The sequence below is a fragment of the Cibotium barometz genome, chromosome 51, assembly GCF_041138505.1.
Source record: "Cibotium barometz isolate CiBa-2024 chromosome 51, ASM4113850v1, whole genome shotgun sequence".
Taxonomy (NCBI): domain Eukaryota; kingdom Viridiplantae; phylum Streptophyta; class Polypodiopsida; order Cyatheales; family Cibotiaceae; genus Cibotium; species Cibotium barometz.
The window spans coordinates 45,535,298-45,547,713 of NC_141096.1; the positions used below are offsets into that span (position 1 = coordinate 45,535,298).

Here is a 12,416-nt window from a genome sequence, read left to right on the forward strand (position 1 = left end):
TTACAGCATTCAAAAAGCTCAAAGAAAAGCTTACTTCGGACCCAGTATTGGTGTTACCGGACCTCCGAAAGGCTTTTGTTGTCCAGTGTGATGCATGTGGAAGTAGCATTGGTGCAGTTCTCATGCAAGAGGGACATGTGATAGCCTATGAGAGTAGAGTTTTGCAAGATGCCGAGAAACATTTACAGGTGTATGAGAAAGAGATGTTGGCTGTAATTCACGCTCTTTCTACATGGAAACACTACTTGCTTGGGGCTGATTTCACTGTACAGACAGATCATCAGACCTTGCGATATTTCCTCACGCAGACTAAGCTTTCAGAGAAGCATATGCGTTGGGCAACCTTTTTGTCAATGTTTCACTTTCAGATTGTGCATGTGGAAGGCAAAAAGAATGTAGTGGCAGATGCTTTGTCACGCAAGCCACAGGTCTCTGCAGTTTCACTTGCTTATCACCATGAGCTTGATGAAATGAAAGAGCAGTATGCCCATGATGAGGATTTTGAAAGGTTGTATGATCAGATGTCTGAGGGTCAGCGGCATGAGCATTACACTCTCAGAGATGGGTTTTTATTTATGCATGGCAGACTGTGTGTTACCAGGCCATTGCGCCTCAAGGTTATGATTGAAAGTCATGCTCCACCGTATGCAGGTCATAGAGGTATTGACGCCACGGTCAAAGCAGTGGAGACTTTCTTTTATTGGCCAACCTTGAGAAGAGATGTTGATGCCTTTGTGAGGCAATGCATCGTATGTCAGAAGGTAAAGTTTGACCGTCAGAAGACACCAGGGTTATTACAGCCTTTACCTATTCCGGATAGACCTTGGGAGAGCATTGCCATGGATTTTGTATTTGATCTTCCACGGACACAAACGGGAAATGATGGCATCTGGACTATCATATGCAGGTTCAGTAAGCAGGCACATTTCATTCCCGTGAGGAAGACAATTAAAGTGGATCATATGGTGAAGTTGTTCATGGCGAACATCTTCAAGTATCATGGCTTGCCTACGTCTATCATTAGTGACCGTGATCCACGGATGACGAGTTTGTTTTGGAGAGGGTTGTTTGACAACATGGGTACAACTCTCAAGTTTTCATCGTCATTTCATCCACAGACAGATGGTCAGTCAGAAGAGGCTAACTCTACAGTGTTGGATCTTCTCAAGTGTTATGTGTCAGAGCATAAGCAACAATGGGAAAAGTATCTTCCTCTAGTGGAGTTTGCATATAACAACACTGTACATAGCTCGACAGGCAAGGCGCCTTTTGAGATTGTAGAAGGAGGGAAGAAGGTTCCACCCATTTTGCATACAAAGGATAAGATCTTTGAGGCTGATCAGTATGTGGAGAGCTTGGATGAAGCTTATCGGAGAGTTAAGTTGGCCCTCCAGAAAACTCAGCAGAAGCAAAAGAAAGCCGCAGACCGTCACAGACGTGATTTACAGTTTGCATTGGGTGATTGGGTTCTTTTGCGTTTTGAAAAGGCTAGACTCAAGAAGATGAAGGGTAAAGAGCGCTTATTCCCTAAGTTGAGCATGCGATATTATGGGCCTTTTCAGGTTTTGGAAAAGATTGGTGAGGTAACCTATCGTTTGAAGTTACCAGATCACTGGAGGATTCACAATGCTTTTCACGTGAGTCTTCTTCGACCTTTCCGTGGGGATGTGCCTGAGGATGTATCAGATGAGGCTCAGCCGGAAGTTGAGGAACTTGATGAGGTTCTGATTCCAGAGCAGATACTGGCACATAAAGAAAGGAAGGTACGAGGCAAAGTTTCCCGTCGCTATCTTGTGAAGTTCAAGAACTATTCACCGATGGATGCGAAGTGGATGGAGGAAGGTGACTTAACAGATTCACCTCAGGTTTTGCAGCTTTATCTCGATGCCTTTGAGTTAGAGCCGACTCTTATTGTGGCTCATTCAGGTTCAGCAGAGCATGGGTCTGGAGCATTACCTGATGCTCAAGAGGGGGGTAGCACCTCCACTCCCTTGATACGGACAGGCTCAGATGACATCTAGAGGTCGCTTGGTGCAGATTTTATCTCATCCGAAGGTACTGAGGCTGACAGTACATCTGTTTATGGGACTTCTATGATATATGTGTACTAGTCACATGGAGATTTTTGTGGATATGTATGGTTCACAGTGGTATACAACTTGGACTATTACTATGCCATTGGTTTGCAGTGAATGATGATACATGTGTATGGCTCAGAGAGATTGGGACGCTGATCTTGCCATATTGTATATTTCACTTTGGATTTTTTGATGCATCACCAGAATGCAATCGAGGACGCTTGCCATCTTTCAAGAGGGGGGTATGTCATGGCCCTGTGAAAATGGAGCAGGACAAGTGTGGGCATGGTGGTTGCAGGGTCAGAATATTTTATGATTCACATGGGGGGTGCCCGGACAGTGTTTAAAGATGTGTGGACAACCCTAGGTGTGAAGGGGGAACATTAAAACATTAACTTTTAATGTTTATAAAAGTTGCCCCTAGGCCTTAGTGGCCCTAGGGAACTTATTAAGTTGGGCCCTAGGGATTAACTTGGGAAGGAGGTTTTCTCTCTCTTCACTCTCTCTCCTCCCTTTTTGGGGAGTCGTGTAGCAAAAGAGGAGCCTCCCTTCATGCGTTGGAGTACAATCGTGGGAAAGCTGAGAAAGCACAAGGCGGCTGCAAAAGACTGGTTTTAGCTGCTGAACAGTGTGTAAAAGAAGCTGTACAACAGCCGTACAGTACTGTACGACTGTACGGACTGCTGTGGACAGATTGGCGCAGGTCTGTGGGGCTGGTACAGGCGCCTGCAACTGCAGGGTACAGGCTGTACAGCGCTGTACGACTGCAAGTACAGCCCTGTACTTGCTGCAGGTACACTGTACGGCCAGTTCTAGGCCAAGTACAGGTGCTGGACAGTGCTGTAGCAGGAAGGCGCAGGCAACCAGCAGCAGAATCCAGCAGGCGGCCACTTCTGATTTTCTGCAGAAAGACCGTACCGTCAAGTACAGGCAAGTACTGTCAGGTACAATCAAGTACAGTGCTGATTTTCAGATCTGTACTTTCAAGGACAGCATAGGAGTGAGCATCAGGAGGAAGATACAGGCAAGTGCAAGCACACGTGTGAAGCAGGATTGTGGGTTCAAGTGCCTGCAGGCACAGATTGGTGCTGTTGCTTCCTCCAGAGTTGTTTCACGAGCTGAACTTGGTAAGCCTTGACTCTGTTCATCCATCTCTCTTTCTATTGCTTGATGTCTGCTACAGGTATGTGTTATCTGGCTCCTTGTGAGAGGAGGAGTATAGCAGATTGACAAGAGATTAAGACAGGGATTGAACAGCATATGTATGTTGAGCTGAGAATATGTATCATGCTTATGAGTTATGCCAGATGTATGCCCATGGCTGGCCTGCTTTGTGAACTTGGCTGATCAGAGGGAGGCACAGTGTGTTGTTTGAAGACACAGATCTGTGTGCATAGATCCTCTGTGCTGAGAAGGATTTGTGGGCAGTCAGATTGGACTTACAGGTGTAAACTCTCGGCTGGTTTTTATGTTGTACTCAGCCATACATATTATTTTAATGGAATAAAGAAATACCGCAAGGGGCGCCAAGCTTTGGGGCCAACAGGTGTCGCTGTGTATTCAGATTTGGGCACTCTAGCCCCAATCTGTGTTTGGTTTTTCATCTAGACTACAAGTGGACGGGAGTTAGCTCTTACCGCACTCTGGTTTTCTATCAGAGGCCGGTTTCACTCTTCTTTTGATATGTGTAGTAACCATGATCTTCTGCTTGTGCAATTTGGCAAGGTTGTAATGTGTAGATATGCCTTACCCCAGTCTGACTACGGTTCCCTGCTATTCCTCGGTCCTATTGGAAGCTTTTAGCTTCCATAGGGGCATCCTTTGGCCAGGTTCTAGAGGTACCAATCCTCCCGAGCTCTCCCGCCTCCGCTTCCGCGGCCTTTACCGCCACTCTTGATGGTGTACCCCGGGTCCTTGTGCTTGTTCTTGATCCATCAATTATTGATGATCATGTTATGCTTCAGAGACCTGACGGATCTCATTTCTGCCAGAGGATGGAGATTGCAGGCAGACTTGACCAGTATCGGATTTGTCGTCGACAGGGTCACATTGCTAGAGATTGTCCCAGATCGAGGGGCCATGCTAGGAGAGGCTGCGTGGTCCTGCCCATTAGAGGCCTTCTGCAGATGCCAAGACTCCAGTTGCTCCTTTGCTACAGCAGACCACACAGTGCTGGGTTGTGGTTAGGGATGGCAGGCACCCTCAGACCCCCGTACCTGCCCCTTCACCCACACCCCCTGTGGAGCACCCTAATTCCTATGCAGCTCTTGCCTCACAGGATGTTGATCCTTTTTTGGAGGATGAGGCCTTGCAGGCAGCACATTCGCATTGTCATGGTACCTCTCCAGTTCTGAGGACTAGCCCTGGCTTTTTCCCGAAGTGGGAGAGAGAGGTAAGGTTTACATCGTAGGCAAGAGGCCTTGGACTTAGAAAGGGCTATTAGACGTAGATTGGCTACCTTTTTGCAGAAAGAGCACGAGAAACATCCTCATGCTCAGTGGGTTACAGATTCTTTATGTACTGTTAGAGCAGAACTTCATCACTCTCTTGAGCAGCGCGCGGAGTACCGTTTCCATGCCCAGGAATCCTTTTGGAGACAGATGGGTGGCAGATGTAACAAACATTTCTTTGCTTCTCACGGCCCATCTCATGCCAGAGAGTGTGAGGCAATTGCAGGATTCACATGGCACTCTTCACTCAGATCCTCTTATGGTTAGACAGATTGCCACCGATTTCTATTGCCAGCTTCTTAGTGCTGAGCCGCATTCTAATTTGAGACATAGGGCACAAAGGAAGGTTTGAAATGCATTGCCACATTCGATCACTGAGGAGATGTGTGCCGCTCTCGATGCCCCTTTTTCTATGCAGGAGTTCAGTCATGCTCTTCATGCCTTACCTCATGGTAAGTGTCCAGGGGAGGAGGCCTCTTCCCTGTTTTTTTCATTACTTTTTGGGATGAGATTGGGGCTGAGATCACATCAGCTTTGCAGGAGATGTGGGACACAGGTTCTATGCCTTCTTCTCTCAGTGAGGGGCTTATTTATCTTATTCCTAAGAGCGGGGATAAGACACTAATTGGCCAGTGGAGACCTATCACCTTACTTGGAACTGCCTATAAGATTCTTGCTAAGGCAGTGAGCATCAGGTTGCAGCCAATTTTGCAGGATGTTATTCATGATACCCAAAATGGATTCTTACACGGTAGGAGCATCTTTGATGACATTTTCTCATTTTGGGAGGCCGTCGAATGGGCTAAAGCGAGCAATCAGCCCTTAGCCATTTTGCTCTTGGATTTTGAGAAGGCCTATGATAGAGTGGATTGGGACTTCCTTGAGGGTACTCTTAGTCATATGGGCTTCTCTCAGAGATGGATCAAGGGAGTTTCATGCATGTATTGTGATGCCCATCTTTCTCCGCTCCACCGCTGGTATTTCAGGATTGAGGTTGCCTCTTCGTAGTCATGAGGAGTTGGTTGACTCTAAGTTAGCTGATGACGCAGCCCTGTTTTTGGAGGCTTCACATATATGCTTATGTTCCTTCCGGGTAGCACTAGAGGAGTTCTGTTTGGCAGCAGGGGCACTCATTAATTGGCACAAATCTGTTGGTTTTTGGGTTAGTGATTCACCAAGAGTTGATTGGGGTGCAGAGCTTGGTTTTACTTGGATCAGCAAAGGATGCACTGCTAGATATTTGGGATGCCAAGTTGGGATTGATATTTGTCTTGCACAATAGTTTACTCCGGTACTTATGAGTATCTGGAAGAAGCTCCTCCATTGGAGCTCCAGGATATTAGATTTAGCCTCCAGAGCTTTGTTGGCTAATCAGGTTTTGCTTGCCTCAGCTTGGTTTATTGCCTCTTGTTGGTGCTTCTCTCGTACGTGCATTGGCCAATTGCGGAGATTGATCCGCAATTTTCTCTGGTCGGGCTTGGATGGCACCTCAAACACTCGTGTCAGGGTAGCTTGGCTCAAAGTTATTCAGCCCAAAAGAGAGAGGAGCTTGAATATTATCGATCCGGATGTTCAGTGCAGGGCGTTGCTTTGCAAACTTGGGATCAGAGGTTTCCTACTAGGCACTGAGCCTCGGAAGGATTTTTTCTTGTCTCAGATTTCCAGATGTACACCCAAGGTCGGGAGAGACTGGATGCCCAACACACGTTTTTTGTTCAGAGAGGTTGGTATTATGGCATCATCTTCCCCTCTTATTGCAGCCATTGTCAGAGCTTGGAGAAGCATGAGATATTTTTTGCGACAAAGGCTTCCTAGGTCTGTGGACAAGGTTGACCGACAACCTATTATGTGGAACGAGTTCATTAGGGATGAGGTTGGTCAGCCACTTGGTGCATCTCGTTATATGCAATGGTCAGGATGGGAGAGATGCGCATACACAGTTCTTGCTTGGAAGACCTTTAAGAGTCTTTCGGAGGATCGGAGAGGTGCATCCACTCAGTATCTTAGGGGCTCTCGCATTCGTATTGATTAGATTGATGCAGCTATTCCGCATGAGTGGCTTTCTGGGACCTTTCACGGAGACTATCATCCGAGTTGGCTGGGAGATTTTTCGAGGATAGGCATACCTCTGCAGGTCATTGCTCTGCCAGGCCAGGAGGATACAGATTGCCTCATTTATTCTATCATGCCTGGTGGGAGATTGAGGAGATGTAGTATGGAGGAGATCATCCCAAATACTAGGCTTAGTCCAGTGAGGATTGTTGGTCGCTCGGGGAAGCACTAATTCATTGACCCTTCTCCTCAGATAGTGACTCATGGCTCTTGGTGTTTGTGGCTATACGGTGGCAGTCCTATCAGATATCTTCACTAGGATCCAGGAGAGTGGGAGTGGATTGATGCCTTCGATCCTTTGAAAAGCCTTCCTTTTTTCAGTCTCACTGTTCGGAATGCCAGGCTTCTCCTCACTCGACAGATGCATAGGATCCCTACTCTCAGGCCTCATTGGGAGAGCTATGATATTTCTCCAGTGATACAGCGCAGATAGACTTTGGCACTCATACAGGAGGAGCTAGATCTCTCATTTCTTTTGGTTATTCTTACATGGTGCTCTCCCCACTAATCAGTGGAGATCAGTTTTCGGTGTAGCACCTTCCTGTCCTAGATGTGCGGCAGATTTTGAGTCTGTACAACATTGTCTATGGGGATGCAGCATTGCATAGCAGATTTGGGGTTTTGTAGTCCAACTTATAGGCAAATCGAGTGGCCGAGCCATGCATGTGACTTGGGGGGTAGTTGCTTGGCTCTCCCAGTCCAATCCGCAGCTTTTTTTATGAGGACAGTGGTACAGATTCTGCTTTTTTCATTCGTAGAGGTATTGCCCAGCATGGTTTATTGTAGGATGTTCCTCACTCTGATTATACACCCCCTAGACAGAGGATTGACACCAGTTGGGAGATTATTGCCAGTATTACAGCATGGCAGATGTGGAGAGCTAAATGCATGGAGGCTATTGAGGGTGTCCAGATTTTTGGGTCTTAGTGCATTAGCACTATATGGGGTGATATCATCCACACTCTTATGGCTACTTGGGCTCGCATTTAGGGGCCCTCTCCTTTTGCGTAGGCGAAGCGTGTGATATTTATGCGGGAATGGGATCATGGCATCTTCTTTTCCTCTAGTACCACAGGTCTTACATGGCATCATGATGCTCCTCAGTGGTTGAAATCACCTTACATATTGGGGTGATTCTATTCTTTTCCGGCTTATAGCTATGATTGTTGTATGTTTTTCTCATACTTAATAGAAGTCTCTTTCTGAAAAAGAAAAGAAAAAAAGATATGGCGTAACTAAAGAGAATAGGTTATAATGTTTGAGTTACTTGGCTATAATTTTTCTTGTTTTCTTGTATGTACTATGCAAAAGCGTGTTTCTCTGCTAAAACAAATATGTTTGCAGGAACCGTTTATAGGATACACTTCAAGTTCCAACAGGGAGAAATACCTCCTCAATACCCCAGGGAATATACCGGTAATTAAGGCTTCTTTTACTTCTTTAGATTTGAAAACTGGCACTTAACTTTCTTTGCAAGTTTTTATCTTTTGGAGGGGAGGGGGAAATGGAGGCAAAGGGGGTGCAGGGGGGATACGCTATGGGCTGGAGCAGGCAGAAAGGGATGGGGGGGGGGGGGGGAGTGGTGGGGTTTTGGGTTGTGTAAGGCTAAGAGCACACAGAGGTGAAGGGGGGTCACGACCCTCTAACTGGCAGTCTAGCAATCCTCTTTAGGTCCTTATGTGCATCTTGCATGAGGCTTGCGAGTGTGCCGTCAGAGTAACAGTGCTGTCCATCCTGTTTACAGGGCGACCAGTGAATTCCAACATGATTCTGACAAGTATACACCACACATGTGAGTTCCTGCTGTCCTCTGTGCCTTCTGGGAGTTGTACGACCAGATTTTGCAGTACAAAACAGCCTATATGCAGCATGACCAGCCCTGTTGTAGTAGACCAATAGATGGAGCAGCCCTAAATGTAGTCTACGACCAGAGGAGATGAGGCACCAGATGTAGTTGACCAGCACATATGAGTGCTGCAGATGCAGTCGACCAGCAGTTAGGAGTACCTTCCACAAGTTAGCCAGCTCCAGCTCACCTAGAAAACCCCAGAAAAGATACACGCTTAGATGGCGTAGGGCGTTCTTAATCCAGCCCATCCTTTTATGGGTGTCTACATGCTAAAATGGGGTGTCTAGGTGCCACACATGCAAGGTGCCCATCCCTCATGTATCCACTTGTTTTTAAATTCTGGTCCAACTTGTGTGAATAACTTTTAACTTGTCTAGCATTATTTTATGTGGTGTGTACCTGCGAGCACAAACCTTAGTAATTACATGGAAAATCTTTAAAATAAGTGTTGTGAATACTTACCACCTTCAAAACCCATAAGACAATGCATGAGTCCCAAACAGGTTACGCACACTAGTGTCCACAAGGTTGAAGGTGTCAAGCATCCAGCCCCATGGAAATTTGACAGGCAGAAATACCAGGCAATGTCCACACAGACAGACAATTTCACACAAAAGAAAATGATGCCAAAACATCTATCAGGTATGCATATGCACTTGTTGACTTGGAAAATCACCCATCCCCACTGTCTTGTACGCCATATGTCTTGCCTGGCCGCCACAGTACACCGTGTGTACTAACCAGTATCCATAGGTAACCACCCATAAGTCATCAGATGCTCAAAGAGTCACCACTCTCGATGGGATCTATTGTCATGCCATTGAACTCCTCATGGGCACCACCCAAGAGATGAATACACATGTCGAAATCGTCATGTCATGTCCTTGGACTCCTGATGAACCCGTCCATGAGATCCATACACAAACCCAGAGTGGACCTGTACACATATGTCAGTAGTTAGGGGGTTGGTGACACCTATGCCTTCCTTTTTACATCAGCCACACCTCATGGATTTGCCTAGCTGTTGAGATTTCCTAATCATGCATCCACCCTTAGGGAAGGACATGTAACACATACCCTCTTTCACCTTTTACCCACTCTATTTACCAGCCTGTTCAATGTGCTTTTTGTTATCATTTCAGGCCGATGTTTAGCCTCCCTTTTGCACTATTTTCTGTCTCTCTTCTGTGGGTTGCAGGATTTTGCAGCTCTTGCCTTGCATTTGCTTTTAGGGACTAGGGTGCTGTTTGCTGTCTTCCTTGCTGCCCTTTTAGCTTGGGCAGCTATGCCACCACATGCAAGATCATTTGCATCCAGAAGAAGGTTTTTTAACGTAGTGCCGTCGCATGCAGCAATATTCAAATCATGCAGGGTTGAAAAGCGTCATTCTAACTCTTTGTATTTAACTTTTCCAGGTTGCGTTGGAGGTTGTGATTCTATACTAAAGGAACTGAGTGAAATATGTGGAACTGGTTCATGGGGTCCTTTAGGTCATCGCATTCACAATTCGACCTTGGTTACATGTTTGATGTTGTGAAACTATTCCTTATCATAGCATGACATTAGATAAGATCTTCCAGGTGGAGGGCAACCTGGAAACAGAGGAGTACACAATGGGCAAGGTAACTTGAGGCAGGGCGAAGGACGGACCTCACATCAAGATCGAAGGTCAGCACCCCGTCAAACAGGTAAGTGTAGGTACTAATTTCTCAAACTTAGCCCTCAGGTATATAAGCTTCTTGTCACTGACGATTATTGGAAGCGTTCTCTAATGATCATGCATCTGCAACCATGTATAGAGGTTGTAATGTGCCACTGTCAAGAAATATGCTCCTTGCTCACAGCGCAGACAGAGAGTAACCGGGGGAGGCGGTTTTTTCGATGTCCTTCTAACAACTGTGACTTCTTTTTGTGCGTACTTATACCTTGCAGTTTGCATGGCTCTATTTTCTGTTTGTTTCCAGTACATAATGCTTTCAGTTTAGTGTTTGCTATATTGATTTTGATGATCTTTTAGGTGGGAACCTCCAGCAGCATTAAATGCCAATACATCTGACAATCCAGCAAACACGAGTAGCACTGACTATGGTCAAAGGAGAGCCAACTTGCAGACAAGAGCTCCTGGAAACCACCACACTCGTGAAGGGAGAGCAAGTAGAGGCAGACGGACAGGGGCAGGAATAGAGGGAGCATTTGTGAGAGCCACTGGTGAAACTCTAGTGAACGGGAGTTGTTTTGTGTGTGGAGAAAGTTCCCATTGGGCCAACAATTGTCCGAATTCCAGAAGTTGATCTTGCTTTTCAAGAAGTCATCTTGCAATTGAGGATAATACAGTTCAATAGAAGTGCTTATAATCAGCATTTTGGAAAGTGGGATGCAGGTTGAAGAAGAGATTGGAAGACAAGGTTTCTCTCTACACCCTCAGCTAAGTCAGTGACGAAAACTGGGCATCACCTCACTTTTGTTACTTATTGGCCAGTTCACATCTTCAAATTTTGATGTGAGACTTTTTCTGAGTAGATTTAGTGGCTGTGAAAGAATGTCAATGGTTCCCCAAAGAGATTGTGGCACTCTTTAAGATTAGAGGTCTCTTAATGCCCTTTTATTAGTGAACTTGATCTGCTTCTTTCTGCAGTAATCTGGAAGTAAACTGTTTCTTCTGTAAAACAACCTTCACGTGGCTATGAGGGTATCAGAGTGGGAGGGATTCTACCCTGGGTTAGTGAAGTACTGCTGCGAGACATGGGAAAAGGACCACAAGACGTGTGCAGGTGATGATTGATGGCTCTTCAGCACCAGCAGTCATGCATGTACGGTTTTTTAATTCTCTATGTCCTTTGTTTTCATTCAAAGGGTTTTCTGAGAGTACAGTTTGGAGTAGCTGTGCACAGTCCATCAAGTCTGTGCTAAGAATATTTGAGTATTGCGCTGGTGTGCATTAACCAGCCGATAATGTTGTTTAGAAACATGATTACGTGTGGAATCTCAGCAACCTTCAATAATGAAATTTTGAAGAACACCCTTCTCAGATCTTCCTATCGACATGTACGACGATGTATTCTGAGTTACGGCATGGCAGGGTCGGGCCTTCTTGCTGTCAGGCCTGGTGAAGTCCTCAACTAGTCTGTCAGGCAAGGGAAACAAACATGCACGTTCTTGAAGCAGACAAGGCAATCTGGCAGCACTGCTGGATAGCCCTCAACATTAGATCTCAAGGTCTTGCAAGATCATTGTGGAGGGTCGACAAGCTTTACCGGTGATGTCACTTCTTTTTAGTGTAGAGTGACCAATCCTTTTTGCAGCTAACTTCTTGGAATTGCATTGAGCCTCAAACTAAGGGGTTATGGTGTCTTGTATGTTGCAATTTAGTGGATTTAGTTGTCTTTTCTAAACTGGGATGTAGTACCACAGATAATGGCTAAAGGATGTAAAGGAGAGTACTATGCAGCTTTTTGGTAATGAAAGTTTAGGTGTGCTATGGATAATGGTAAGCATACAAACGAAGGACCTTTGTAGCATCTTGGCTATGGAAGATATGTTTTAGATTTCATTTTCTAGCTAGACAATTTCATAGAGAATTTGGGATTAATTCTTCAAGGTCTGGTCGAATTTCTACAATGCTTATGTCATTTGTTATAGCAAGCGTGTGTTAGCGTGAACATGTGGTGTTCCACAATGTATGTGGGTCTGTTAAAATGCTCAACTTGAGTGTTTCTTTTCTCGGTTGTTGGGATAATGACAAGGTTTCATTGGAGCATTGTTGGCAACTCGATCAAGTCTACAATAAATAATGGAGTAGGCCAGAATATGATAAGAGTGGTGGAGGAGTGCATCAAAAATGTAAAGGTTATGGATGTGAGGGGTAGGGGTGAACGTGTACATGCAGGCTTGAGTGTTAGTGGGGCTTTTTAAGGGTATTTGTAATGT

General features: G+C 45.6%; 1 protein-coding gene across 8 annotated transcripts in view; it reads left to right on the plus strand.

The window, feature by feature from the left end:
- Positions 1 to 12,075, plus strand: part of TOP3A (topoisomerase 3alpha) — a 192,042-nt gene extending 179,967 nt beyond the window's left edge. For 7 of the 8 annotated variants that reach the window (XM_086788003.1, XM_086788005.1, XM_086788007.1 and 4 more), the window contains 5 exons: positions 7,985 to 8,056; positions 9,905 to 9,979; positions 10,070 to 10,177; positions 10,289 to 10,400; positions 10,507 to 12,075. In XM_086788003.1, the coding sequence (XP_086644129.1) occupies positions 7,985 to 8,056; positions 9,905 to 9,979; positions 10,070 to 10,177; positions 10,289 to 10,400; positions 10,507 to 10,780 (641 nt within the window). In that variant the 3' untranslated portion in view covers positions 10,781 to 12,075. The remainder of the gene's footprint in view (positions 1 to 7,984; positions 8,057 to 9,904; positions 9,980 to 10,069; positions 10,178 to 10,288; positions 10,401 to 10,506) is intronic. The other variant, XR_015264278.1, reaches the window with a different exon arrangement.
- Positions 12,076 to 12,416: the final 341 nt, after the last annotated feature.